The sequence below is a fragment of the Aspergillus nomiae genome (assembly GCF_001204775.2).
Source record: "Aspergillus nomiae NRRL 13137 chromosome Unknown contig00023, whole genome shotgun sequence".
NCBI classification, from domain to species: domain Eukaryota; kingdom Fungi; phylum Ascomycota; class Eurotiomycetes; order Eurotiales; family Aspergillaceae; genus Aspergillus; species Aspergillus nomiae.
Window position 1 is genome coordinate 97914 of NW_015378078.1, and position 24604 is coordinate 122517.

At 49.3% G+C, this 24604-nt stretch overlaps 9 protein-coding genes across 9 annotated transcripts; 7 read left to right on the forward strand and 2 right to left on the reverse strand.

Annotated features, from left to right (window-relative positions):
* Window positions 1-292: 292 nt before the first annotated feature.
* Window positions 293-1855, forward strand: ANOM_001762 (feruloyl esterase B precursor; the record flags this gene model as incomplete). The annotated part of the gene is made up of 1 exon (XM_015547019.1): window positions 293-1855. One exon carries the CDS (start codon window positions 293-295, stop codon window positions 1853-1855), a length of 1563 nt encoding a protein of 520 aa, XP_015410777.1.
* A 302-nt stretch (window positions 1856-2157) lies between these two features.
* Window positions 2158-6644, reverse strand: ANOM_001763 (uncharacterized protein; the record flags this gene model as incomplete). Its single annotated transcript, XM_015547020.1, has 8 exons — window positions 2158-3771; window positions 3872-4197; window positions 4259-4373; window positions 4623-4981; window positions 5036-5980; window positions 6047-6242; window positions 6324-6338; window positions 6402-6644. 8 exons carry the CDS (start codon window positions 6642-6644, stop codon window positions 2158-2160), a joined length of 3813 nt encoding a protein of 1270 aa, XP_015410776.1.
* Window positions 6645-8335: 1691 nt separating this feature from the next.
* ANOM_001764 (alpha/beta fold hydrolase) lies at window positions 8336-9370 on the forward strand (the record flags this gene model as incomplete). The annotated part of the gene is made up of 1 exon (XM_015547021.1): window positions 8336-9370. One exon carries the CDS (start codon window positions 8336-8338, stop codon window positions 9368-9370), a length of 1035 nt encoding a protein of 344 aa, XP_015410771.1.
* A 1430-nt stretch (window positions 9371-10800) lies between these two features.
* On the forward strand, window positions 10801-12114 carry ANOM_001765 (uncharacterized protein). Its single transcript, XM_015547022.1, has 2 exons — window positions 10801-11407; window positions 11462-12114. Exons 1-2 carry the CDS (start codon window positions 11244-11246, stop codon window positions 11844-11846), a joined length of 549 nt encoding a protein of 182 aa, XP_015410770.1. The 5' UTR covers window positions 10801-11243; the 3' UTR covers window positions 11847-12114.
* Window positions 12115-12625: 511 nt separating this feature from the next.
* Window positions 12626-14188, forward strand: ANOM_001766 (putative nuclear envelope protein Brr6; the record flags this gene model as incomplete). Its single annotated transcript, XM_015547023.1, has 3 exons — window positions 12626-12824; window positions 12886-13785; window positions 13839-14188. The coding sequence occupies exons 1-3, from the start codon at window positions 12710-12712 to the stop codon at window positions 14186-14188; spliced, it is 1365 nt and encodes a 454-aa protein (XP_015410773.1). The 5' UTR covers window positions 12626-12709.
* Window positions 14189-14679: 491 nt separating this feature from the next.
* Window positions 14680-16011, reverse strand: ANOM_001767 (putative MFS monocarboxylate transporter; the record flags this gene model as incomplete). Its single annotated transcript, XM_015547024.1, has 2 exons — window positions 14680-15639; window positions 15691-16011. The coding sequence occupies 2 exons, from the start codon at window positions 16009-16011 to the stop codon at window positions 14680-14682; spliced, it is 1281 nt and encodes a 426-aa protein (XP_015410772.1).
* A 624-nt stretch (window positions 16012-16635) lies between these two features.
* ANOM_001768 (fungal specific transcription factor domain-containing protein) lies at window positions 16636-18845 on the forward strand (the record flags this gene model as incomplete). The annotated part of the gene is made up of 4 exons (XM_015547025.1): window positions 16636-16703; window positions 16730-17036; window positions 17091-18701; window positions 18756-18845. 4 exons carry the CDS (start codon window positions 16636-16638, stop codon window positions 18843-18845), a joined length of 2076 nt encoding a protein of 691 aa, XP_015410779.1.
* Window positions 18846-20034: 1189 nt separating this feature from the next.
* Window positions 20035-21551, forward strand: ANOM_001769 (uncharacterized protein; the record flags this gene model as incomplete). Its single annotated transcript, XM_015547026.1, has 4 exons — window positions 20035-20314; window positions 20370-20587; window positions 20649-20889; window positions 20944-21551. 4 exons carry the CDS (start codon window positions 20035-20037, stop codon window positions 21549-21551), a joined length of 1347 nt encoding a protein of 448 aa, XP_015410778.1.
* A 2123-nt stretch (window positions 21552-23674) lies between these two features.
* On the forward strand, window positions 23675-24469 carry ANOM_001770 (cutinase family protein; the record flags this gene model as incomplete). The annotated part of the gene is made up of 3 exons (XM_015547027.1): window positions 23675-23860; window positions 23909-24126; window positions 24199-24469. 3 exons carry the CDS (start codon window positions 23675-23677, stop codon window positions 24467-24469), a joined length of 675 nt encoding a protein of 224 aa, XP_015410794.1.
* Window positions 24470-24604: the final 135 nt, after the last annotated feature.

The window sequence follows — 24604 nt, forward strand, 5'->3', positions numbered from 1 at the left end:
TTATTTTAGCATGGGTAACCCACGCAGGTTACGGCCAGGAGTTAGGGTCCGGATTGTTATCTTCAGACTATTCCTAAGGTGAAAAACGCCGAAAGGAAGGCGATCAAAAGTGGAACATCCGTGCATACGCGGAAACTCTCGTATACTAGGCGCTCCGACGAATTACTTCAGGTCTATGATTTGACACACGGTCGAATTCAAGAGTTTGGCGCTTCTTGACTCTTTTCTATATAAGCATGGTCAAGTTCATGGCTCATCATTGTTGAACTATCTCCTGTCCTCAATTGCCACGATGTTTCTGCCTGCAGCACCTTTGCTCTGTTTGAGTGCTGTCTTCTTCCAAGCAGCATCTGCTTCCGAATGCTCGCCTGGGTATTTTCCCAAGCCCGAATTGCCAGGCGCTGCCATTCTCGACATTCAAGCCCACGAAGCTCACAACTTTTCCACCGTCAGCCTTGGGCCCGGAACGAATGATGGTGGTCGGTATACCATCAGCTTCTGCAATGTCACGGTCCTCCATACCCATCCAGGCTGGAACGACACAATTACTACGCAAGTGTGGCTCCCGCTCAAGGGTTGGAATGGCAGGTTCCAAGGCCTGGGCGGAGGTGGCTACAGCACAGGGTTTGGTTCTACATACCTCACGTACGCCGTTGCCCAAGGATTTGCCGCTTCATCCACCGATGGAGGCCACGCCACTGGGTCGGGAGCCATTCCAACCGACCTTGAGTGGGCTCTCAGCAGCAAAGGCAACGTCAACTGGTTCCTCTTGGAAAACTATGCATCCAAGGCCACGAACGACATGGCCGTCATTGGAAAGCAAATCACCAAGTCCTATTACCAGAGAGCGGCCAATTACTCTTACTTCACCGGATGCTCTGGTGGTGGACGGCAGGGCCTTGCGATGGCTCAGAATTACCCTGATGCATTCGATGGTATCTTAGCTGTCGCTCCTGCTTTGAATATGGAAACCTTCATACCAGCGGCATATTGGCCCACCCAAGTGATGCACAATCTAGGCACTTACCCATCCCCCTGCGAGATCGAGGCCTTTGTCAGTGCAGCAGTCAAGGCCTGTGATTTGCTAGATGGCGTTCAAGACGGTATAATTAGTTCACCTGGCCTGTGCAATGTCACGGCTCACAGCTTCATTGGAGAGGAATATATCTGCAGAGGGAAAACACACAAGTTGACTGCTTCTGGTGCCGCTGCTGTTCAGGCAGCTTGGTCAGGTTCCGGGAACGACGGTTGGTTCGGGGTTAACAAAGATGCAGTGCTCACCACTCTCTATATCCCCACTGCGTGCGCTGCCAACGGCACATGTTATTCCTCCGGGGCTGATCTGTCTGGGAATTGGTTCCGGTATCTTGTTGCCAAGGACCCAGAGTTTGCTTTGAACAATATGACTGAGTCCGCGTTCTTCGAAAGTCTGCATGCATCCGCTTTCCAGTATGCGCCGATGCTCGCGAATACCAACCCTGACCTGTCCAAGTTCAAAGCCAACGGGGGCAAGGTAATCGCCTGGCACGGCCTTGCCGATGAAGCTATCCCGCCGCGAGGATCGACCAAGTATTTCGAGGAGGTATTGAAGACGGATCCAAGTGCCCATGATTTCTATCGTCTGTTTGAGGCACCCGGAGTTGGCCATTGCTATGGTGGGCTGGGACCAGTTCCGAATGGTGCCCTCTTCCAACTCATGGACTGGGTCGAGAAAGATCTTGCTCCGGCTACTTTACAAGCCACCAAAGGGAACAACGGCACAGCGAGAGACTTATGCCCCTACCCTCTCCAACAAAGGTTCATTGGAGGAGATGCTAGGAATGCGTCATCCTTTACCTGCGTCAAAATGACTTAGGTATATTCTGTCAATTATCCTCCCGACATAATACGTCTAAGCTGTCGGAGAGTGTGTTCTTCAGAGCTCTAATAGAGAACAGTTTGATGGGGTACGCTACCATATTCCCACCGATCTGACATACCCAATATCAATTCCACTCTATCTAGCTCAACTTACATCGAGTATGCTGATATAATGTAAATACCCGGCAAATAGTAGATATTGCTAGTCCTTCTATGGTCGCAAAATGCCGAGGCGCTTCTTAAAGTACATTTGCAGATGCCTACTCCCTTGCACGGTGCAAGTCACCCGAATCCTATTCAAAGCCCCAAGTCCCAGGTGTCTTCCAAATCGGGCAAGAAGGAGGGCAATACTGTTAAATCCGGATCAAATGACCATATATCGGCAGAGCCAAGTGCCAGGCGAGCTTCTGGCCAGGGCCCCACATTCATAGCCTGATCATGCACAGTGCTTGCCTCTGTAGTATTTCCGGCGTTTGAGGAGAGTGCACTATTGGAAGCCAGGTCTGTACGAATAACCCTTGGTGGGCCGTCGTTAAGCTTTTGTTGTTCTGGGGTATCACTGCGAGTGCTACAGTCAAGAGAAATGGTGCCAAAGTATGGTATGTCAACCTTGATGCGTCCAGATTGGCCGTCCACGGGAGGAAGTCTGTCGGAGAGACCAGACTGGGTTGTGTTGTTTCTCGTCGCAACCCTTTTCAAAGTCCGCAGAACGCTAAGACCTCGACTTGCTACCTTGTCGGGTGGCTGTCCCTGTGCCAGTGTCTCCAGGGTTGTCATTACGGTTTCGATGGCGGGCCAGTCATTGGAGTCAGGGTGGGATCGACCAGTCGGTCCGAGGATATTGATCAGGAGAGTGACGGCGGCAGTAAATGCCTGGAAGTCTAGCGACTTGCAACAAAAGCTATTCGCAGTGAGGCGACGGATCGATGTATAGCACGTAATCATATGCCGGGATGCCTCTAGACAGCTTTGCCTGCTGTAGTCATAGCGTCTCTCAGTGCCAGATTCCAAAAGCAGTGGCAGATGGAGCCAGGCGATGAGTTGATAATGCCACAACTGCGTCATAAGTTTGGTATAGGCCTGAGCTCGCTCGATAGACTTTCCTGGCGATATGACAGTTGGGCCCTCAACCACCAATGGAGGGTCAATTGACATAAGTTCCGCATCGATGGTTTGTGTCGTTCGAACCATTGAAGGTGTAATTCCGCTAAACTTCTGGTTTCGTTCGATAATGGATCCAGCTATGCGACAAAGAACATCCATGGGGGGTGGATTCAGTGTCTGGTCCCCGCTTCGCTTTGAATCCAGGGCCACGTCCGTGATGCCATGATACATTCCTAGCATTAAAGAGAGGTATCGGTCTGCGTAAATGATGTGATTCCAGATATGTTTTGCCCTGGAAACAGAGGCAGACTCGTCCGCCGAGTCTGCGGCCAGGCGATGTAGCCCGATGATTTGAGCAACACTGAGCGCCCGGCGATAGCATAACCAGGCGCTCCGCAGTTTTCCATCATTGTTGTAAAGTACGCCTTGAAGTACTAGACATTCCAATCCATCAAGGCTACTTACTAAAGTCTCGTCAGAGCTGATGGAATGTGCCACAAGCTTGACACAGTTTGCAATCAGGCGGGTGGGAGGATAGGGAAGTTCCAATGATTCAATGTCAGATCCCCGTGGGAGCTGCTGGAGACAAATGGCCACCCACAAAAGGACTTTGGCGATCGCGGTTGGGTGACTGTCCGAACGGGCTGCCGCGGCGCTTGAGAGTAGCGATTCCTCGTATTCCTGGAAGCATTGAGCCCTGACTAGCCACCAGCAGCTATTGGCTTGTTCAAGTCTTCTCAAAGCGCTATGTGATGGCAACAAATCCAGAAGCTCCTGGCGTAGCTTTCCCAGTCGCGAGTGGTTGCACTATACAATGTGATATTTGGCGTAGAGACCTCCGATCGTCGAAAGCAAGCTGCTTTATGTTAAGGGATCTTCCCATACAAGTTTGGGTCATGGTACTTACTACTCCACTATCAAAAAGTGACAGGACTGGGGCGTTTTCATTTGCAGGCGTGGCGGCTGCACTAGAGGTTAAGCCGTTCTCATTATCAGTCGTCATGGACGCCTGCGCCTCCTCAACACCACCGACGGTGTCCAGCCGTCGCAGAACTCTCTCAAGAAGCGATTCTACGCGGCCAAGTCGATCACTCAGGGACGCACGATCTGATTCGCGAGCATTTTCGGGCTCTGGTAAGTCCTGGCTGCGACAGGCAAACCCCCTTGACAGGCATTCGCGACAACTTTGGTCGCCATCAGAAACGAAATGACAGCGAACCTTACGATGTTTGCCTGTCTTGCAATCAGTCTAGGCCTACTAGCCAGTGCCAGAATTCCTCACTTAATCACTTACATTCCCAACAACTGCGGGTCCCCTTTCGTATTTTCTTCCGAGGTGGTTGCTCGTCCTCGGGCGGGGTTGAGGTTGGATGCTGATGAGTCCGCATCATCGCACTGATGGTTGTAAACTAAGGCCAATATGCATGTCAATGCCTGCATGAATATTTGAGGTACAAGGGTGAAAAGAAGTACATCTAAAAGCCAGGAATGAGAGAGTGATAGATGAGAAGATAGCGCGTCTCTTTTGTTTGAGGTTCAGGGAGCAAAAGTAAGCACTGTCGTTGACCGCCTCCTGCTATATAAATCCTTGTCACCCCGCTATTCCTTCTATATTAATACTGGTACTACCACTAAAAGTAGTACTCCCTCTGAGATACTCTAAAAATATTTCCAAAGCTGGTATTACAACACAGATTTCTAGCACTGTCATCATGCAGCGGCAGCAGCAGTAGTTTGACCCGAGAATTTAACCCACCGAGTCGCCAAACAGACCACGTGGCCACGCTGGACGCGACAACGGCCACCAGAAATGCCGCCTGGAGGCCATCCATATAGGCAGTCAGTATGAACTGCATTTGAGCGGAAGAGAACTTTTGGCGCAGCTCCGTTGCGCCTGTCATCGCAACCTTGAAGGCATCTACGGTTGACGTCTCACTCTGGAGGTGTTTGAGAAGAACATTGACCATAGCTGATTGGCCGGCTGAAACGAAGACTGATCCCCCTAGGGTTTGTACGGCTGAAAAATGTTAGTTAATACTGCCTAAAAATGTGAAGTGGGCGAAGAACGTACTTAATACCATGGCCGTCACAGACGGTAGATCCTCCGGCGCGACAGACGCCTGTGCCGTCACCACAGGAACTTGGAAGCACCATCCAATGCCGATACCTGCTAGCAGCTGGTAGCCAATCCATTTTCCAGAGCCAGTATTAACGTCAAGCGTGTACAGCAGGCCTGATCCAATCGCGGTGAGTACTCCCCCAACCAAGAGGAATGGTTGTGGGTATCCAAACCTGCTGAGGGCAACACCAGATATGACAGTCGAAACACTTTGGCCAAGGATCAGAGGCAGGTTCCGGATTCCGCTCTGGGCAGCAGAGACACCCGACACCACCTGGAAGTAGATTGGCAGGTAGTATACCAGCAAGAAAAAGGTTCCCGCTAGCAGGTCAATGTAGATCATCATGATCACTACATTTCGGCGGAACAGTCGCCCAATCATTGCGGCGCGTTCCTTTTGTGCCCATTGCACAATAGCAAAGGCAACTAACAGCACACCAAATCCAACTAATGTTCCGACAACTTTAGAATCGCCCCACGACAACGACACACCACCCCACTGTAGGGCAAGGACATAGCAGACCAGAGCCGAAACGAGGATCAAGGTACCAGGTAGGTCCATTTGGAGTATCTTCTCTTTCAGTGGTGTATTCAGGAAGGGCAATGGAGGAGGAGGTCGGTAGAAGAACAGGATGATTCCGGCTGCCAGTCCGCCAATCGGCAAATTGATATAAAAACACCATCGCCAGGTAACGTTGGTAGTGAAAGCACCGCCAACCAGAGGTCCAATAGCTGCAGCGATTCCATAAGAGGCACCCAGGATTCCAATATATGCTGGCCGCTGTCTAGGTGGTGCGGATAATGCGATAATGGTAAAGGCACCCGAAGAAATTCCAGCGCCTCCGACGCCGGTGATAGCCCGTCCAACAATGAGCGCAATACTATTCGGCGCGACACCTAAACAAAACATAGAGAACCAGTCAGACACCGAGGACATGGGACACTTCTCAAGTAGAAACGTACCGCACACTAAACTGCCAACCTCAAAGAGAAAGATTGACACGAGGAAGGATATCTTCAGCGGAAAGTACTTGTATCCTTTCCCCCACGCCGCTTGGAAGCTTCCTAGTGTAATGAAAAACGCTGAACCGTACCAAGCCTCCTCCTCAATCCCACCAAACTCATCGGTGATCTTCGGGATTGCCGTTGCGACAATGGTCTGACGTAGAAGGACTGATTAGCTCCTCGCTCGTCATGTATTGAAAATTGACGCCTTCGCCCAGTGGCCAAATCTGCTTACCATATCTAGCGAAACCTATTCATTGCGATCCAATATTAGCGTCACAATGGTCGAACGGTTCGAAAGGTGAAGTCGTACCAAAAACATGCTCAGAGCCAAAGCTGTGACGGTCATGAGTAAAGTGAAGCCACCAGTGCTTGGAGCATCGGTTGGCGCATCGTCCAGACCAGATCCAGTCTCTCCCTTACTTCTATCCTCCATAACCTGATGGTCGTATGAAGATGAAGCATCTTCGTTAGGCTTTTCAGGTATCGCAGGTGTTGAAGTTCTTGACGACACTGCTGTGTCGCCTGTTTGCGACGACCATGTTTTAGTAGGCATGATGTACCAGTGCGCTAGAGAGTGGCGATATCTAAGAACATGCTGTCTGCTGAAGATAATCAAGCACTTATAAACAATCAAGAAAGAAAAAACGAGAAGGTAAACTAGACTGATCAGTGAGAAGAGTATTTCATTCCGCCGAGTCGGCGGACTAGTATTCCACCAAAGTGATGATCGTCAAAACATCCATTACCAGCTGTGACAACTCAGCACTGGCCAAGGTTCTACTACTCCGCCGAGCCGGCGGAGTAACACAGACCCCTAGTCACTTAATATCTACGTCCGAGTCACATATTTTTCCGTCATTGACCTAGTGAGTCGAAGTCAGCATCACTTCCTTGCTGCGTGTCATTCTTCAAGGTTACTCGAATATGCCTTGAAACACTTACGGGTATAATTTTATCATCGAGACCCCTCATCCACGCCAGGGCTCTGTCCCTTCAGGATACTGACTCATGCATCCGAGACAATCAGAGCCCGGCTTACTGTCTGCTTCAACTAATGCAATGTTTGGGGCCGTATGCTGAAGTACGGCTAGATAGTGGGACTATGTCAATTTCTAGATAAATCTTGCAAGGTTTCGTCTTCTCCGCCGAGAACTCGGGCCAAGAAGACCGATTTTCTGCTGGGAAATTTCCGGTCAACCGTCATTTTCGGCATCCTTGCTTACATGCGTAGCCAAAGTCCATTAACTAGAAGTCTGGCCCGCGGTTTTCAATGCATTGGGCTACGAGGGCTCTGGCAATTACGTTTTGAGGGTCAAAGGTGATGATTGTCTAGGGTCATGGCCATCCCTTCTACGTGGTGGCTTGCCCTAGCCAATAATAGTTTGTGTTATTTAGCCTTCCTCTCTGCGCCGTTTTTAGCTCCATGAGTCTTGGCCAAATTATTTCCTATTTAGGTAGTTCCAGTGACAATCATCCAGAGTGGTGATACGACCTAGCCAGCGAGTAGTTATACAAAATTGAGAAATATCATAGGTTCAAGAGGATCCTGTCTCAGGTCTAGTGTTCCCATTTACTTCGTTGCCTGAACTGTCTCCACCTCTTCGGTCTTTCCCTGCCACCAGCGCCAAATAGCCTTGCACCAGAACCAGGTCTCCATGGTCCCAAAACAACACAGGATTGCAATGACAAATACTTTCGTTCCTTTGCTTATTCCCAGTGCTTCGAAGCTGAAAGCAGGGTACTGAGGTGGTTCGTTTGAGTCTGGGTTTGATGAGCTTGTCTGCTTATTCGCCACAGGGAACCGGGTCGAGAAGGATCTGGGAAGGACTGAAGATTCGCGATATATCAAGGGTCGTGGTAATCTCTGAGTGGGGAGAATATCATGTCGGCGAGTTGTATATAGTGGTAGAAGAGCTCGGGTAGGAACTGATGACATTGTTGTTTATTTGGATAGAATGAGGTCAGGGAGGGCTTGCTTTCCGGTTTTGAATTTTCCTTAGATAATGTTGAGACTTGATGTATGGTTTAAATGAGGTGGATCAATATGGAATTTATATAGATGGAATAGTCAGATGACGCGGTGGATTGCTCCATCACCGGCCAGTTCGTATTTCTCGACGATCAGCGTAAGTAACGTAAAATGAGCCAGCGGGGGTTCCTCGGACTAACCGTTAATATAAATACAAGTTAGCCACCATGCGAGTCCAGAGGAATCAAACAGTACCTTCCACCATACTAAGAAAAATGACCGTCGGATACCGTCGTTTAATATCAGCAACAGAGGGTTTCCTTTCATCAGCTTCAAGGAGAAGCTCGTCCACACTTTCTGCGTCTAAGACAAAGCATGCTGTGCCTACAGAATCCTGCAACACATCGTCAACAGCAGTAGACCCCGCACAACTAGATCAAACCCTGACCCTCTCTGACGGCCGCACCCTCGGTTTCGCCGAATACGGTTCCCCACAAGGAAGACCACTTCTCTACTTCCATGGTTTACCCGCATGTCGTTATGAGATCGACTTCCACGAGCTGGGCCTGCGACATGGTGCCCGAATCTTCGCCCTTGACCGACCTGGAATGGGGCTGTCAACGTTTCAACCAAACCGACAACTCCTTGACTGGCCCGCCGACGTCAAAGAGTTCACGGGTAAACTGGGTCTAGATCAGTACCGAGTCCTTGGTGGCTCCGGTGGAGGACCTTACTCACTTGTGTGTGCAAAGGCCCTAGCCAAGGAGAACCTGAAGGGCGTAGGTGTACTCGTCGGATTTGCGCCCCTTGAGGCCGGCACGCAGGGTATGTCTCTTCGTTCACGCGTCCTGTGGAACCTGGGGAGGTGGTTCTCCGGTCTGGGGCGACTGTACACTGATTGGACTATTGTACCGGCTGCTCACCACCCAGACCCAAAGGTTCTGGAGGAGCTGCTAGCGAAAACGGTTAAGAACAATTTCAACAAAACGGACTCTGTGGTCTTCGAGGATGAGAAAATCCTCAAACATGCAGCTAAGATTGTACGAGAGAGTTTTCGACAGGGGTCTCAGGGGTATGTCCAGGAGTGTAGGATTCTTACAAGGCCGTGGGGCTTTGGCTTACGGGAGATTGATTTCCCTGGGGTTCGTTTATGGTCTGGCGACAAGGACCGAAATACTCCGATTGAAATGGCTCGATGGATGGCGGATAGACTCGAGGGATCGGTCTTGACTGAGTGGAAGGGCTACAGTCATTTTACCTTTACTGATGATCACACTGAAGAGGTTGTGAGAGGCATGCTGGAAAGATGAATACAATGTGAAATACGATATTCGATGTATAGTATGGCTGTCACTTGTAGAATCTCTACTCTTTCATACCCTGAATTTATGGCAAAATAACTGGTTCTATTAACTTCTGTATGATCATAGATTCATAGGCTGCCGAAGCTGTTCGACAGCTCAGTCGAATGAGGTCGATTCCTACTAGGCGGCCTTAGGGTTGAAAACACTATGGATCAAGAGTATTTTCACCGTGTCTTAACCATGTCAACGTTTCTTTTCGTGTCTAAAGAATCAATAATCTAGGGTGTATGTTTTTAAAATTAAATAAGTATTCTATTACCACAGTAAACTTCCAAAATCTACCGTATGAATACTATGGCTCGATAATTCCTTTCCGCAGTACATACTTCTAAACGTATTAAAATAATATATCAGTAGTAGAACCAGAATTTTTAATTAAAAACTACACCTGTTGGCCCCGTAGTTCTACCATCCAGTTTTAGTTTGCTGTACTTCCACTGTGATCAAATTAAGTATACAGCCTGCCCAGTTTCTTCAACCTTAGGACCTCTACACACAGCATCGAAATCACACGTGAATATAATCATGTATAAATTCAGAACAAGTCAATAATATTTAGATTATACACGAGATAGCCAGTCACTATAGGATTGTGGAATGTTAGATCGCTGACTCCAGCGCCGGGCAACCAGTTGAGTTATGTACATACCAAGGCATAGCTGAGTCAGGCAAGGGTTAATGCACGATTGAGTCATCGGAGAGGTTCTGGACCGAGGTTAAGGCAACGGTTGACTAACCCTGCAGGTGACCCCGAGCCGCCCGATGGAGCAAAGTCATCTGCCTGGGGTTCCTGCAATCAGATGGAGCATCGCCGCCCACAGCTGATAAGCATCAAGTACTGTTCCAGTGACGCAAGATACGTTCAGAAGGCTGGTTTCTATTCGCATACCCAACCACGGAAGTGGAAAACACAATGTGCTAAAATACGATCATTTCGAGTGAATTTTTCCAAGTATTTTACATATTTGATCAGCCCTTCGCGTCATAGTAAAGTCGGCGTCTCTGTTAGGCGGACGTCCGTAGTGCTGACGTGATGGCCAATCACCATCCCGGGTGGCTGGCTGTGCCTGAGGCAGTGGATCAGGTTGACGGCGAATCCCAATGCGGCGATCGCCATCCAACTACTACTCGTCGCCCGTTATTCAGGACGTAGGAAACAACCATGGTTCCAAAGTGGCGTCAGGGGGCGTTCGGCGAGCAGGAATAGGATTCCCCCTCGCAGTCACGATAAGGAAGGCCGATCGTCATAGGATGGCCATTTATCATCTCCTCGCGGAGCATGACTGCCGTAGTCAGCAACGCCTCGCTCGGTCCTCGTGCTGCGGAGTCAATATGATACGATATGATATGATATGAATGCTATCTCCTCTTTCTCCGCTTCGACTCCTTCTTCGTCTTCTTCTTTATTTTGTTCAGGAAGACAGATCGATCAAAGACTTGGTCTCGCTCCACATTCCCCAGCGTCTATTGTGTCTATTTTTGGGTTGAATGAACATTACCGGGCCATTCAGGGAGTGTTGATTGTTCCATGACTCCGTTTAAGCTCAGACATTGGTGACTCAACCCCCCAAGGCCTCCTTCCTCGCGCAGGGTCCCTGTTCTCCATCCAACTCCGGTCCCTCGGGCTACCTCTCACCCTTAATAATCCCTTCCACCTCGTTCTTGCCTCTTCTGCTAAGTGGTGGCAATTACCTCCACCATCCCGTTTGACAGCTCGATCTGAGTACCCTTATATCAACCTCATCCTATCGGTTCACTCGCGTCTCCTTCTCCATACTGTCGTCATCAGTCATTTATATCTCATTGAAAAACAGTCATCATGTCTGACTCCATCGATCTTCGTCATAACGGTACCGCGGCCAAAAGGGTCTATAACCACAAGTCCAAATGGGCCTACGGTGGCCGAGCGGCGCTCCCGCATCACGAGGTCTCTCTGTCTGACCCAGTGACTCGTCCAGCGGCGCCTCAGAGTCACTCCCTGAAGTACGTTGTCATAGAGTCTCCTCCAAGTGTTAACGAAGACTGACGCCATGAAAGGTATTCCCGTCTCTTGCAGCTCGACCGAAAGGCCAAGTCCAACCAGCTGGCTACCACCGCCAAGTTCACCCTGCGACACGACATTCGGGAGGCCCTTGACAGCGGCCCATCCGACTCCTCCGCGGCGGAAGACGTTGATGAACCCTCAGCCGCAAAGGATCTTCCAGGACACCTTCAGGAGGAAGCTCTGTTCGAGCCATACCAAGTGTCGGGACAGACAATTCTCTCTGATGCGATAAGCAAGGCAGTAGAGAAATTCGAGACACGAGAAACCGAGAAGCTTGTCAAGGAATACGAAATCATCACCCGGGAGGGTGAGATTGCTACGGGCTACCTCGCCGATGATGATTTCGAGTTAGTCGACCATGATCACGCAAAGCTGTGAATGTCCTGATGTTGTATACTTGTCTTGTTTCTGTCTTGCGATACTTCTTAGGCCCACAAGCCTCGGTTATGGAGTTGATTAGAATTCGCCCTTTTCTCCTCGGTGGTTGTTTCATTATCTTCTCGGCGCAGTCGTTCTTCTACCCAAGATTTTTGCTTTTGTACTTTTGGCACCAGTGATGATGGGTTACGACCTAGATCCTACTTTTAGACTGTTTATACTCATACCCTCAGTTTGATATTTTGATATTCTATTCGTGTGAATACGTGATGACTATGAACAAATGAACCTTTGTTTTGATTTTCTACCGATGGTACGTATCGAGTAGTAAGATACTATTGAAGAACAAAAGAACGACTTTGTATAGATTTCTGAACGCATCACCTGGGTTTGGGAAAAGCCATTACAAAGACCTGTCGTATTGTAGTGTAGTACGAGGAGGTGCAATTAAGTATGCGTCATATATGAGGCTACTTCGTATTTATACTTCGTGAGCAATATATGTTACGTTCAGCCCCTGCATATCGCCTGTCACCGCCATTTTTTATTGCCTTCTCCCTCATCATTGTTACCCTGCTGTTCAACATTGGACGCATTCTGATGAACATAAGGAGAAACTCACATAAAAAAAATAAAATGAAATAAATAAACCAAAAGAAAAGAACAATGTAGGCTGAGGGGAACCCGTTGCAGGGTAAGTGCACTAGGGCTGCCAGATTTGTTTACCATCACCGATCGGGAATGGTCAAAAATTCGCCGATCGAACGAATGTCAATCAGGTACTCCAAATCTTTCTCTACCTTTCTGTCATCCCGCCTCACACGCGCTTCGTGTTTAGGACATTTTACCTTCCATCATTCAAGATGGACAAACGATCAGCAGAAAGTCCGATGGACTTCGAATGGCAGACAAGAGCCCCAGGGGATGTGACTTCACCCTTCTATCAGCTCAGCATGCAGCATGACAACCAAAAGAAACGTGCGGCCTCCATGCACTCCGCCCGTCACAATCATTGCTAATTTAATTTGACTCCGCACAGGACCCCATCGCATCTTCGAATCTCCCGACAAGAAACAGACACCAGCCTTGCGCGAACCCAATTCACAGCCCTTCCTCTTCTCGCAGTCACGATCCCAAGACCCGCCTGGCACCCCGAAATCCCTCTTTGGCCAGTCCGCATTCATGACCCCGCGCAAGTTCGATGTCGATTTCTCGTCCGGTGCAGAGAATATGTCGTCTCCCGAGAACGCAGATAACGAAGATACTCCGGAGCCGCCCATGAAGTCGGGCCATCGAAATTCATTATTCAACATGTACGGACGGTTTGCGCCCAGTCCCGGGCGGGGCGAGATTCCTCGTCTGAATCATTATTCCAATGCGTTGGCTCGCCGGGTACAGAAGAGAAGACGGAGGGACAAGGCACTAGATATGCAATTTCGCAGGGAGAGTGATGATGAGAGTGAGGACGAGCACGTATCGGGCAACAAGCAGAACCAAAACCAGGGACACATTCAGGGGCAGGCCCAACCGGCATCGCGTATGTCTTCTTTCTCGGACTTTTTCGCTTTGCTCGAGGCACATCCCAACGTTCCGAGTATCCTGTCGTGGTGGGCTCAGTTGGTCGTGAACCTGTCTCTGTTCTCGCTCGCCGTGTACGTGGTGTTTGGATTTGTGTCGGCTATTCGGGCGGAGTTCGAGCAGGCGGCGGAAGAGGTGTCCGATACGATATTAGCAGAAATGGCGACGTGTGCGAAGAGCTACGTGGATAACAAGTGCGGCGGCGGAGATCGACTTCCAGCGCTGGAGACAGTCTGTGAAAACTGGGAACGCTGTATGAACCGGGATCCAGCGAAGGTCGGACGGGCAAAGGTGTCGGCACATACCATGGCGATCATCATCAACAGCTTCATCGACCCCATTAGCTGGAAAGCGATTGTATGTCTTCTTTTCCAAACCCCACCTAGACCAGCTGCAGTGACTAATGCCCTCCAGATGTTCTTCCTCGCGACCATTTCGACAGTTACCGTTGTCAGCAACTGGTCCTTCCGTTCGTTCAGAAACCGTTACAATCAACACGAGTATACTCATCCTTCTGCCCCCAGCTTTTCTCGGCAACCCTCCGGACAGCATCACCCTTCATTAGGCCCCTCCCAGCCGTCCTACCAGACTCGGGTGGGTTTAATTACCAGACCCATGCGCCGAGTCTTGATCATAAAAAAGAAAAACCGTTGATGCTCGAAGACTCGCCAACACGGGACTTCGTCAATGAGCGGAGCCGCACTCGGGAAAATCGCATGCGAACCCCAAGTCCCACGAAGAGAGATAGGAAGTTGTTATTATAATCTGTGGTTTGACAAAAGTGTGTGTACGCATTTGCATTAGCGGAAGGATTCCGGCGTTTATTTTTAATTTTGAATTGGGACTTGGTCAAAAGAATGTGCTCGGCCTTTGTTGCTATAGGTCCTTGTCCACTGGCGTTGCATGATGGAGCACATAGCGTCAGTTTCTTTTCGTGTATATATAGATAATCTTTGGGCAACATTATGCATTATTGTTTGATGCGAGCAGCTGGTCTCGACCATATGAGGATTTACTATGATGGCACAGTGCTCATGTATCCATCAAAATGATTATTACTTGGCTGCCAGGAGTAGGGATCACAACATGCTTCCACGCCGCCATATACATGCACCGATCAGCCACAAAAACGAACCCCGAAGTGGTGATTATTCGCTTTTCAAAGACATTATTATATACATGAACGCGCTTCAAAAGACACCCACGCCGATACAATAGTATGAAAAAGTCTATCATACCCATCGTGGCCAGAACCTCATGTTCGTCCAAAGATACCTTCAGGGGTCAAAGCCTTGGTTGCCAGAGCAAAGAAACCACCAACCAAACACATGACACCACTGAATATGCTTGCTTCCGAGTACCCTCCGTATTTTTTGACGAGTGCGCCATTCACCGGGGGACCGATTAACATCGCAAAAGAGCTCAGGGCCATGCCCATTCCCATATAAGTTCCCATGTCCCGGGGATCCTTCGGACAGAGGGTAAAGGCCGCAGAAGCTCCAGAGATGATGGTTCCCGAAGTAAAGCCAACGACAACCGAATATACGATCAAGCCTGCGTTGGTTGTTGCCAAATCGAAACAGAATATCACGATCGCTGTGGTTATACCACCGACCATGAATGCGTTCAATCGCCCGAATTTATCTGCCAATATGCCTGGGATGACACGGCCAAATGTGGATGCCGCGTTCAAGATCGCCAGCAAATACCCAGAAAGAGTCGCACTCATGCCTCTGGATACTGCATAGGTAGGGATGTAGAACAGGGGGAAGAACATGCCAATTAACATAAAAAACAATGAGGCTATCAGGAGGGCGAATTTCGCTTCCTTCAATGCCGATGGAATCCAGAAGGGGGATGTACTTGGCGGCAGGCGGCGCTTGATGGTGAGGCATGCAAATGCCATGATGGGCGTTATGAGGAACCCGATGATTCGCACCGACCATCCAAATCCCAAGGACGAGCCGTTCAACATTTTGGACAATGCAATAGGAATCACGATACCGCCAACAGACGAACCAGCCGCAGCAATGCCTAGAGCGGCTGCTCGCTTCTTGTCAAACCATTGTGATACTGCTGGAAATGCTGGAAATTGCAGGAAGCCCGTGACTATTCCCATCAATACACCTTGCACAAGCATAATCTGCCAGTACGTCTTGCACAAACTAAGCATCATCATGGCAAAAACGTAGGCGACTGCAGCTGGCCGGATAATCTACTCCTAAGTCAGTTCAGGGCAGAAGTCAAGACAGACCAAAAGACATACCCATGCGCCGTAACGATCGAATAATGGACCTGAGATTGCACCTGTCGCAAATTGAAGGAATGCTGCTAGCGATCCTATCCAGGCAATGTTGTCTGGAGATTGCCCACGAAGTTGGTGTGATAAGTAGTACTCCTCGAAAGTGCCGAATGAATTTGCGAAGCCGAGACAACAGAAGAAGAGTGAAGCGCCCCCTGCGGCCACAAGCCACGCTCTAGCACCACCATCTGGTGCTTCTTCATATTTAGGCGATATCTGGGACAACTTCTCCTGGTCGAGCCCGCTTCTAAGTGGATCTATAGTATGCTCGGATGATTTTGTCATATTGCATTCCAGGGTCCGGGATTGAGTATGGTATTAACAGGAGAGTGTATAGGTGGCCTTTTGGTCCTTGTCAGTCTTGAGATGTGATCGGCGCCTCCATATACAACATCATGAGTGACCAAAGTGATCTTATATCCTATATAGATCATTCGATTCTTGCTGAATGCTGTATATTAATCGGGGATAAGCCCGGAGCCGGTCATCGGACTCGGTAAATGGCGGGCGAAACGGACCAAAAGCGCAAAGGCTTACCTCCATAAACCAGTCGTGTCTTCATCTCCTTTCATTTTTTTTATTTTCCAGCAAAAAGAAACGATATAGTTTCGGAGATACGCTGTAAATCCTGTGACGCTTTCTTAGGTTGGACCGAGTTTGACACGGTCGTAAGGGTTAGCTATGACTGACCCCGAACGACGGCGCAGACGACCGGCTGTGTAGGTCGCAGAACCCTTATCCGCGTCGTCCATTCGCACTGACCGCAGAAATACAGCTCGTGCTCTCTTTGCAGGAGACGAAAAATCCGATGCGATCGGAAGACTCCCTGTAACAATTGTGTGCGCTCGAAAAATGAAGCATGCATCTATGAAACTCACCCCTCTGACCATCCGAGGCCACATGTTAACCATGGCCAAACAATTACACTGGAACCCCGAGATGGTCCCTCTCCAACAGCCCCTAGCACATCTCCCTATGTAAGCAGGCCACCAACCGTGACTAGCCATGCATATGAGCCCATAGTGGGCGGCTCAGCAGATGCCACAACTCCGAGGAGTCAAGCTTCTGTTGGGGATATTGAGGCGCTGAAGAGCAAAATTAAAAGCCTCGAAGAGCAGCTATCAAAAGTAAACCAGAGACGTACCCAGTCCTCTGATCCGACTTCTCGCCCTGAGCTAAGGGTCATGAATTCGCCCCTGTGCGAGGTTGATAGTCACCTATTTGGGGAAACTCAAGTCATCACTCGCAGTGTTGTACATAAGTCCCGCATGTTTGGCCAAAGTCATTGGATCAACGGTGTGATTGGGCTAGTAAGTACTTGCAGACTGCTCACTTCTATGGGGTAACACGCTAAAGTACAGTAGTGCCGAGAGGTCTTTGAGATGCTTGAGCCTCATGTTCGTGACGAGACATCGGATGTGTTGGCTGGCATGCAGAGGTGTAAAGCCCTTGCGAGGGTTATCAAGTCGCGGCGGGTACCTTCATGGCCGTCACCCCCAACATCTGTTCTGCCCTCAAAGGATGTAGCCGACGAGCTCGTTGACTGTTACCTTAGGACATCCGAAACTGTCTATCGTGTACTTCATATTCCAACCTTCCGAAGGGATTATGAGGCACTCTGGGTGTCAGATGCAGCACCTGACATGGCATTTTTGGTTCAAGTTAAATTAGTGCTTGCTATCGGAGCTACCGTATACGATGAAACGTTTTCCCTACGAGCCTCGGCCATTCAGTGGATCTATGAAGCGCAGACGTGGTTTTCAGAACCTGTTTTCAAGTCCAGGCGGAGTATCCAATTCCTACAGATCAATATTCTACTATTGATTGCTCGCGAATTGGTAAATGTGGGCGGTGACGCTATTTGGACTTCAGCAGGTGCACTACTGAGGACTGCGGTGTACTGGGGGCTCCATAGAGACCCGACCTATTTATCAAATAGGACGATCTATGTTGGCGAGATGCGCCGGAGGCTATGGAATACTATACTCGAAATAGCCCTGCATTCGAGTATGGCCTGTGGTGCGCCCGTGTTCATATCTCTGGATGACTTTGACACCGCGCTTCCCGGTAATTATGATGATGATCAGCTTGTGGCCGATGCCCCGGTGCCGAAGCCAGAAGATACCCTCACTCAAGTGTCAATCCCGATAGCTCTCCGTAAAACCCTTCCTATTCGCCTCGCAATTGTGAAATTCTTGAATGACCTCGGCTCCAAGAGTGTTTATGAAGAAACACTGCGACTGGATGCAGAGTTCAGAGCGTCTTACAGAGCTCTGTGTCGGACCCTTCAGAGGTATAATACGGGCACCGGCTTCACATCTCAGTTTCCGATTCACATGGTGGATTGCCTTATGTTGCGCTACCTTATGACTATCCATATTCCGTTCTTCGCTATGGCGCCACATGAAACGGCCTATGCATATTCTCGGAAGGTGGTGGTTGAGACGTCGCTCAGACTATGGTGTGCATTGAACCCATCCTCATCTCTCATGGCGGCTCATACTCGTCACGATACAGCTTCAACAAATCAGAATGATTTCGAGAGGCTCGCGATCTGTGGGACTGGCTATCTCCGCATGTTTGGCATGCAAACTAGTCTTGCCGTTGCAACAGAATTAAGCACCCAGTTGCAAGAAGACGAAAGTCTCGGCCCGGTATTTTTACGAGCAGATCTACTTTCGATGGTGCAGGAATCCAAAGAGTGGCTCTTCCGTGCTATTGAAGCCGGCGAGACCAATATTAAGGGTTACTTACTTGTTGCGTTGATTGAGGCAAGGATTGCAGGACTTAGACAAGGCCTTGCGCGCGACCAACTTGTGGTGTTGTTACTCAAGACCGCTGCGGACGCAGAGGCAAGATGCTTACGCATCCTTGAAGAAATGGCGGCTCACGGCCAGACCGAAGGCTTTGTAAATGGGCCTGGTCAAATGGGCCTGGATATAACTCCCCAGTCCATGGACGATTGGGACCTTATGGTATGTGAAGATTCGAACTATTCATTTTTTTTTCCGTAACTCACCATTGTTTAGATGACAGATGTTCTCCTGAACCAAAACACTGCGGAGCCAATGAATTGGGTGTTCAACGAAATCCCGCTAGTGCCTTTGCTTCCTAGTTGAGAGTTTCGATTTTGTCTGGTCATTTGAATTCCTAACCGATTAAATTCAAAGGAGCGAAGTTCCATGATGAATACACGAACTCGCTATGATCCCATAAAGGAACTCCAAGCGCCTTGCATATGGGAAATGCCATGTCAGATATCTTCACTTGCCAATACCCGACTTGAGGATCCCTTGAGATGTTGATGCCGGGCAGAACGTTTAGCGAGGCTCGCGAGATGTCGTGTTTCGGTCTCTCCGTCACTTGTCCCTGCCCAAGACTATGTCTCACCGGCGTCCGACGGAGCTCCGATCTTTGGGGATGATCACATTGTCCCAACATTTGTGCGGGGATTCTACTTGGCGAAAGCAGCTGCTTGGAGGCGAGGCGCACGGTGCATTCTATGAAGACACAGTCATTACGAGGTATAGCGGTCATTCATCTCAACCCAAAACGAAACGCGAGTAGTGTAGTCGCTTCGATGATCCTCTCCTACCAATTTCGACCAGGAGAGTCCCTCAAGAGAGACGAACCACCGGAGGAATGTACACTATGACAAGGCTTCTCAACGGGTCTTTTATTTTTGCCTACACGGTCAGATGCATTCTAACCGTTGATGCCCCTCTCCTCGGTACTTTATTTGCGATAATGTCTATTTCCGAAATCCCCGCAATGGTCCAGGTGATACATATACCATTGACCTTCCGCATATTACAAATCCAAGAGTCGCCAGCCCAACGTTCAAACAAATGCCGATAAGACCCCTGTTACATTGCGTCCCTGCCAAGATGGCTAACGCCAGTATTCATGTTCCGTTTAGGCTCGTCCCGTCCAACCAACAGCCTCCGTTCACTCGCAAGCCCGCTTTCCATGTAACCTAAGAACCATATGAAAATTAGCCTTCTACTCAAAGCAAATCAGGCGCTTTCACCAAGGTTTTTGGCTTATCTGTGCGTAAGTGAAGAATGGTTATTAAAGTTTGCCATTCCACAATCGCGCAATGCCGACGATGATGGTGTTCCCTATCTACTGCGATGAATGGGATGAAATGATAAACTTGGCAAAAGTGAGGAGTTTAGTGTCCTTGGCGGTGATTTCATAGCCCGATACTGCGGCATCTGGGATATATAAGAGTGTGAGGATGGAAAGAGCAGCAGCAATCAGCAGACCAACATTCCTCTCATACCTTTCTCCTGGGTAACAGACATCATGAAACCATCAATAATCTCCCTCCTGTCCCTGGCTTGCTTCGCGGCAGCTTCCCGCGAGGGCGCTCCAATCATGAGCCATCTTATGTCTCTCAAAACGGAGCATCGCGAGCGAGCCCGGGCCCAGGGTCTATTCAAACCAAATAGCTATATTGACCTCGGGAAGACGCCTTGTGTGAGTGGCAAAGCAGGAGAATATTCCTGTGAGAACGTTGATCTCCTTGGTTTCCTCAGCCACCAAGCCATGGGCAGCACGACCCGGGAGGGGAATGATATCTGGGGTATGTTACCAATGCCATGCTTCTCTTCCGTAGCAGTAAAACTGACGATGAGCAGGATGGACATCAGCCGATGGTCGTGAATTCGGTGTCGTTGGCCAAACGGACGGAACGGCGTTTGTAGAAGTTCTGGAGGATGGCAGTGTGCAGTATGTCGGCCGTCTACCGACGCAGACAACGGCCACTATTTGGCGAGATATGAAGGTGATTGGGGACCATGCATATATCGGGTCGGAGTCACCGGGCCATGGACTTCAGATCTTTGACTTGAAGAAGGTAGATCATAGTGCCAACATTTCTTTCATGGTTGGGTGTGTCCAAGGCTAACTGAGTCCAGCTTCTCGACACAGACAGCAATAACCCGACCAATTTCTCGACAACAGAAGACCTAACGGCTTGGTATAGCGGTTTTGGTAGCTCGCATAATATCGTCGCGCATGAGGAAACCAACACGATCTTCGCCGTCGGTACGGCTAGGAACCTATCCTGCGCTGGCGGTCTGTGGATGCTCGATGTGTCTGATCCAGCGAAACCGACATCGCCTGGATGTGTCAGCGAGGACGGTTATGTGCACGATGGTAAGTTTTGCTAGCCGAACGACCCAGTCAAAGTCCAGTACTAATGCAGACCAGCACAATGTGTGATCTACACTGGCCCTGACAAGAAATACACCAATCGCGAGATCTGCTTTAACTACAATGAAGACACCCTCACCATCGTCGACATAACTGACAGAGCGGCCCCCATCCAGATCTCCAAAACCCCCTATGTTGGAGCAAGCTACACGCACCAAGGCTGGATCGCAGTTTCCGACATGTCCTACCTCCTCCTGGACGACGAACTGGACGAACAAGACGGGACAGGCGAAGCCGCTAACGGACACACAACGACCTACATCTTCGACATCAAGAAGCTGGCGAACCCGAAGCATACGGGGACTTACCAGTCTCCCGTGCGGTCAATCGACCATAACCAGTATGTCATTGATGGGCTGACGTACCAAGCTAACTACGGGAGCGGATTGCGCATTGTCGATGTTAGTTCTATTAAGGACGATCCGACGGGCAAGGGGTTCAAACAGGTTGGTTTCTTTGACTGCCATCCTGAAGATGATGCCCAGGGTGGGGAGGTGGAATTTGTGGGTGCCTGGAGTGTTTATCCTTATTTCCGGAGCGGATACATTCTGTTGAATAGTATTGAGAGGGGCGTCTACTCGTTGAAGTACACTGGAAAGGCTTGATCGCATGGGGACTCATGTATATGAAACAGAAGAGAAAGGAAATGAAGGCCTCTGACATCATCTCTCGGGAGGTTCTCATCTTCTAGAATAATATGATGAAACAGTAGGGTCCTACACCCTAAATATCGTGTTAAACAGATAAACAGAAGCCCACAGATTTCCAAAATTAAAGTTATGACTAGAAAATCACCTAGGTTAATTATCGGATATACTCCAGTCTCGGGTGCAAAAATAGATGTCCATTACCGATATGCCCCGGGATCGACATGCACCCAGAAAATCATAGATCCTGTAATTATATCTGCAATATACGATACTTCTCAGTGTTCATGCGACAGTGAGCTGATACGCCAGACAGCCTCGAACACTAATGAGACTGACTACCGGGACAGTTGCATCTGTTCAGAGCCCTGTACTCTGTGCCCTTCCCCGGACTGCAAGCATCGATTTAGGGACGGTGATAGCCAAATACAAGGGCTGACAATAAAGACAAACTCGTAGCTAAGCTTTATTGCGTGATTTCGAAGATACTATTAACGTGATACCGAATAGTGATAAGCGCAAACCCTAGATAGTGAAATGCAGATAAACCTGATCTGACTATTCTAAAAGGCAGTCCTTCTCTACACCATGGTTGAAACCCAAATGGAATTCTCTGCCTCGGCTTTCTCTTTTCCCCTTAATACACAGTATGCTGGGGTTTGACATTGACGATCCTCAATCCCAGTTTAAACTCACTCGGGTCCGTGGTTGTCGGAGGACATTAGACTTTACATGGGGCCAAAATTAGAGGATCAGATTTCGGCAGAAGCACACGGTAAGCAATGACAGATGAGTAGGAACAGACAGCAAAGTCCCGAGGATGCCATGTCGCAAAAGTGTCTACGATTGGATATCCAGACACAATTGTCAGCGACCCACTCCCCTAAGAATCTTCGCACAGCACAGATCACAACCCAAAGAAGAAACAAGCCAGGGACAGCGTCATATCAGATGAATCAACCCAAGTTTCCGATAAACACCATATGAAAAATGCCTCTATCTCAACTTACCCCAGGTATAACACCAAAATCCTTCGTATCCAGCACGCTCCAACCCCGACAATCTTGGCACCGCCAAAGGAACTGATTTTCGCCGACAACATGCCGACGATTCCTGGCACTTCGTATCCAACCTGCCACCCATGGAAACCAGAGGGCTTCGCGCGACAATCGTTTCTCCACATGTGAAACTCGACGAACTCCGTCCTCCCAAAGGACAATAGCTTGTTTGAGTCCAGCAACGCAGCCCTAACCTGGCTTGACCTTAAAGGTGAATCGTCCCGGTTTTAGCCCCACTAGGGTTCGGTTCCGTAGTCCCTAGTGGCACTCGATCTGAGGCATATCTATTTCGGGCACGGCGATGCGACAGATTAATTCGTGGATAATCATTGACTTTGAACAATTGGTGCTACGTCTGTTACAGATAATCTGTGCCTAGTTCACAGTCTATATGGGATATTGTCTAGGGACCTGCATAGAGCGGGGAATACGAAGAGACGATCAGCTCAATGAACTTCAACCGTTCTTCAACCCTCAATAATAGGAACGAGTGGAGCCATCCCAACCGAACTAGTAGGAGCGGATACTAAGAATCCTGATTCGGTCACTGGCTCTTTCTTGGAGGATGTCTATGCCAAGCGCAAAATGCCGATTGGATGTCAGATGGTGAAAATCAGGAGTACATCCGAGACTCTACGGACTAGCTATTATCTAGTGTGTTGATTGTCCCGCTAGGGCGTCGTTAGGTCGTTAGATACCCTGGCTGGTGTTCACTTTGAAACGGGGCCAGAGCGCCAGGCTACAGGGTAAAGATGGAATTAGAAGAAAAGAAGAGGGTTCGAAGGCTCTCACTAAACTAGGCTCAAGTTTGGGTTTAGCGACCATTGCTAAACACAGGGTAAATATCGGGAGATAATTAGCATAATGATTCTCAATTGGGGTAACGGTAAAAGACTATAAAAGGAGGGATGGACCCTCAGATTATAGATGAATCCATCACAGTCCTCTTGCAAACCCTCTATTCAAACCCTTCTTGAATACCTCCACGTGCCATATCACATTTCTACCCGATATCTGAACAAGATGGTGATGCTCCGCGCCCTCCTCATCTCTGTCCTGGCTACTCTGGCAGCAGCCAGCCCCATCGCTGAGCCAGCAGACCAGTCACTGGAAGCCAGACAGCTTGCTTCTTCCAATGATCTCACCAATGGTGCATGCAAGGATGTGACTCTGATTTTCGCCCGAGGATCCACCGAGATGGGCAACATGGTTCGGCAACGAGAAGCTCTATCGCACGCATATCGCTAACCTCGACAGGGAACTGTCATCGGGCCTCCTCTCTGCTCGGCCCTGAAGAGCAAGCTCGGTGCCGATAAGGTTGCTTGCCAAGGTGTGGGTGGCTTGTACACCGGGGGATTGATGCAGAATGCTCTGCCTCAAAACACCGACCCCGGTGCCATCTCCACCGCGAAGTCGCTCTTTGAGCAAGCCAGCACCAAGTGCCCTAACACCCAGATTGTGGCCGGTGGATACAGGTAGGCTCAGCTCCCATCCCCTATTCCACAGTCTACATTTCCTCGTATACTAATTTACAATACGATAAACAGTCAAGGTAGTGCTGTCATCGATAACGCCGTCCAACAGCTCTCCACCGAAGTCAAGGACAAGGTCAAGGGTGTTGTTTTCTTTGGCTTCACCCGTAACCTCCAGGACAAGGGCCAGATCCCTAACTACCCCAAGGACGATGTCAAGGTCTTCTGTGCGATGGGTGACCTTGTCTGCGACGGCACGCTCATTGTCACCGCCGCCCATTTGACTTACACTATCAATGCGCCGGAGGCTGCCTCTTTCCTTGTGTCGAAGGTTCAGTCAGCTTAGAGTGCGAGTTTGGGCGACGGATATGTTGGATACGAGATATGGATGGGTAGATGGACTGTGCTGGTCATTGTCTCTCGTGTGTACTGTGTACATATATGTGATATGGCATCAATGGAGGTATTTTTGTAAAGCATT

Bases quoted from the DNA above. Each gene is read 5' to 3' on its own strand.
- ANOM_001765 (XM_015547022.1), top strand. From the start codon at position 11,244: ATGTCTGACTCCATCGATCTTCGTCATAACGGTACCGCGGCCAAAAGG. The intron at 11,408-11,461 runs GTACGTTGTCAT...ACGCCATGAAAG, and splicing joins CCTCAGAGTCACTCCCTGAA to GTATTCCCGTCTCTTGCAGC.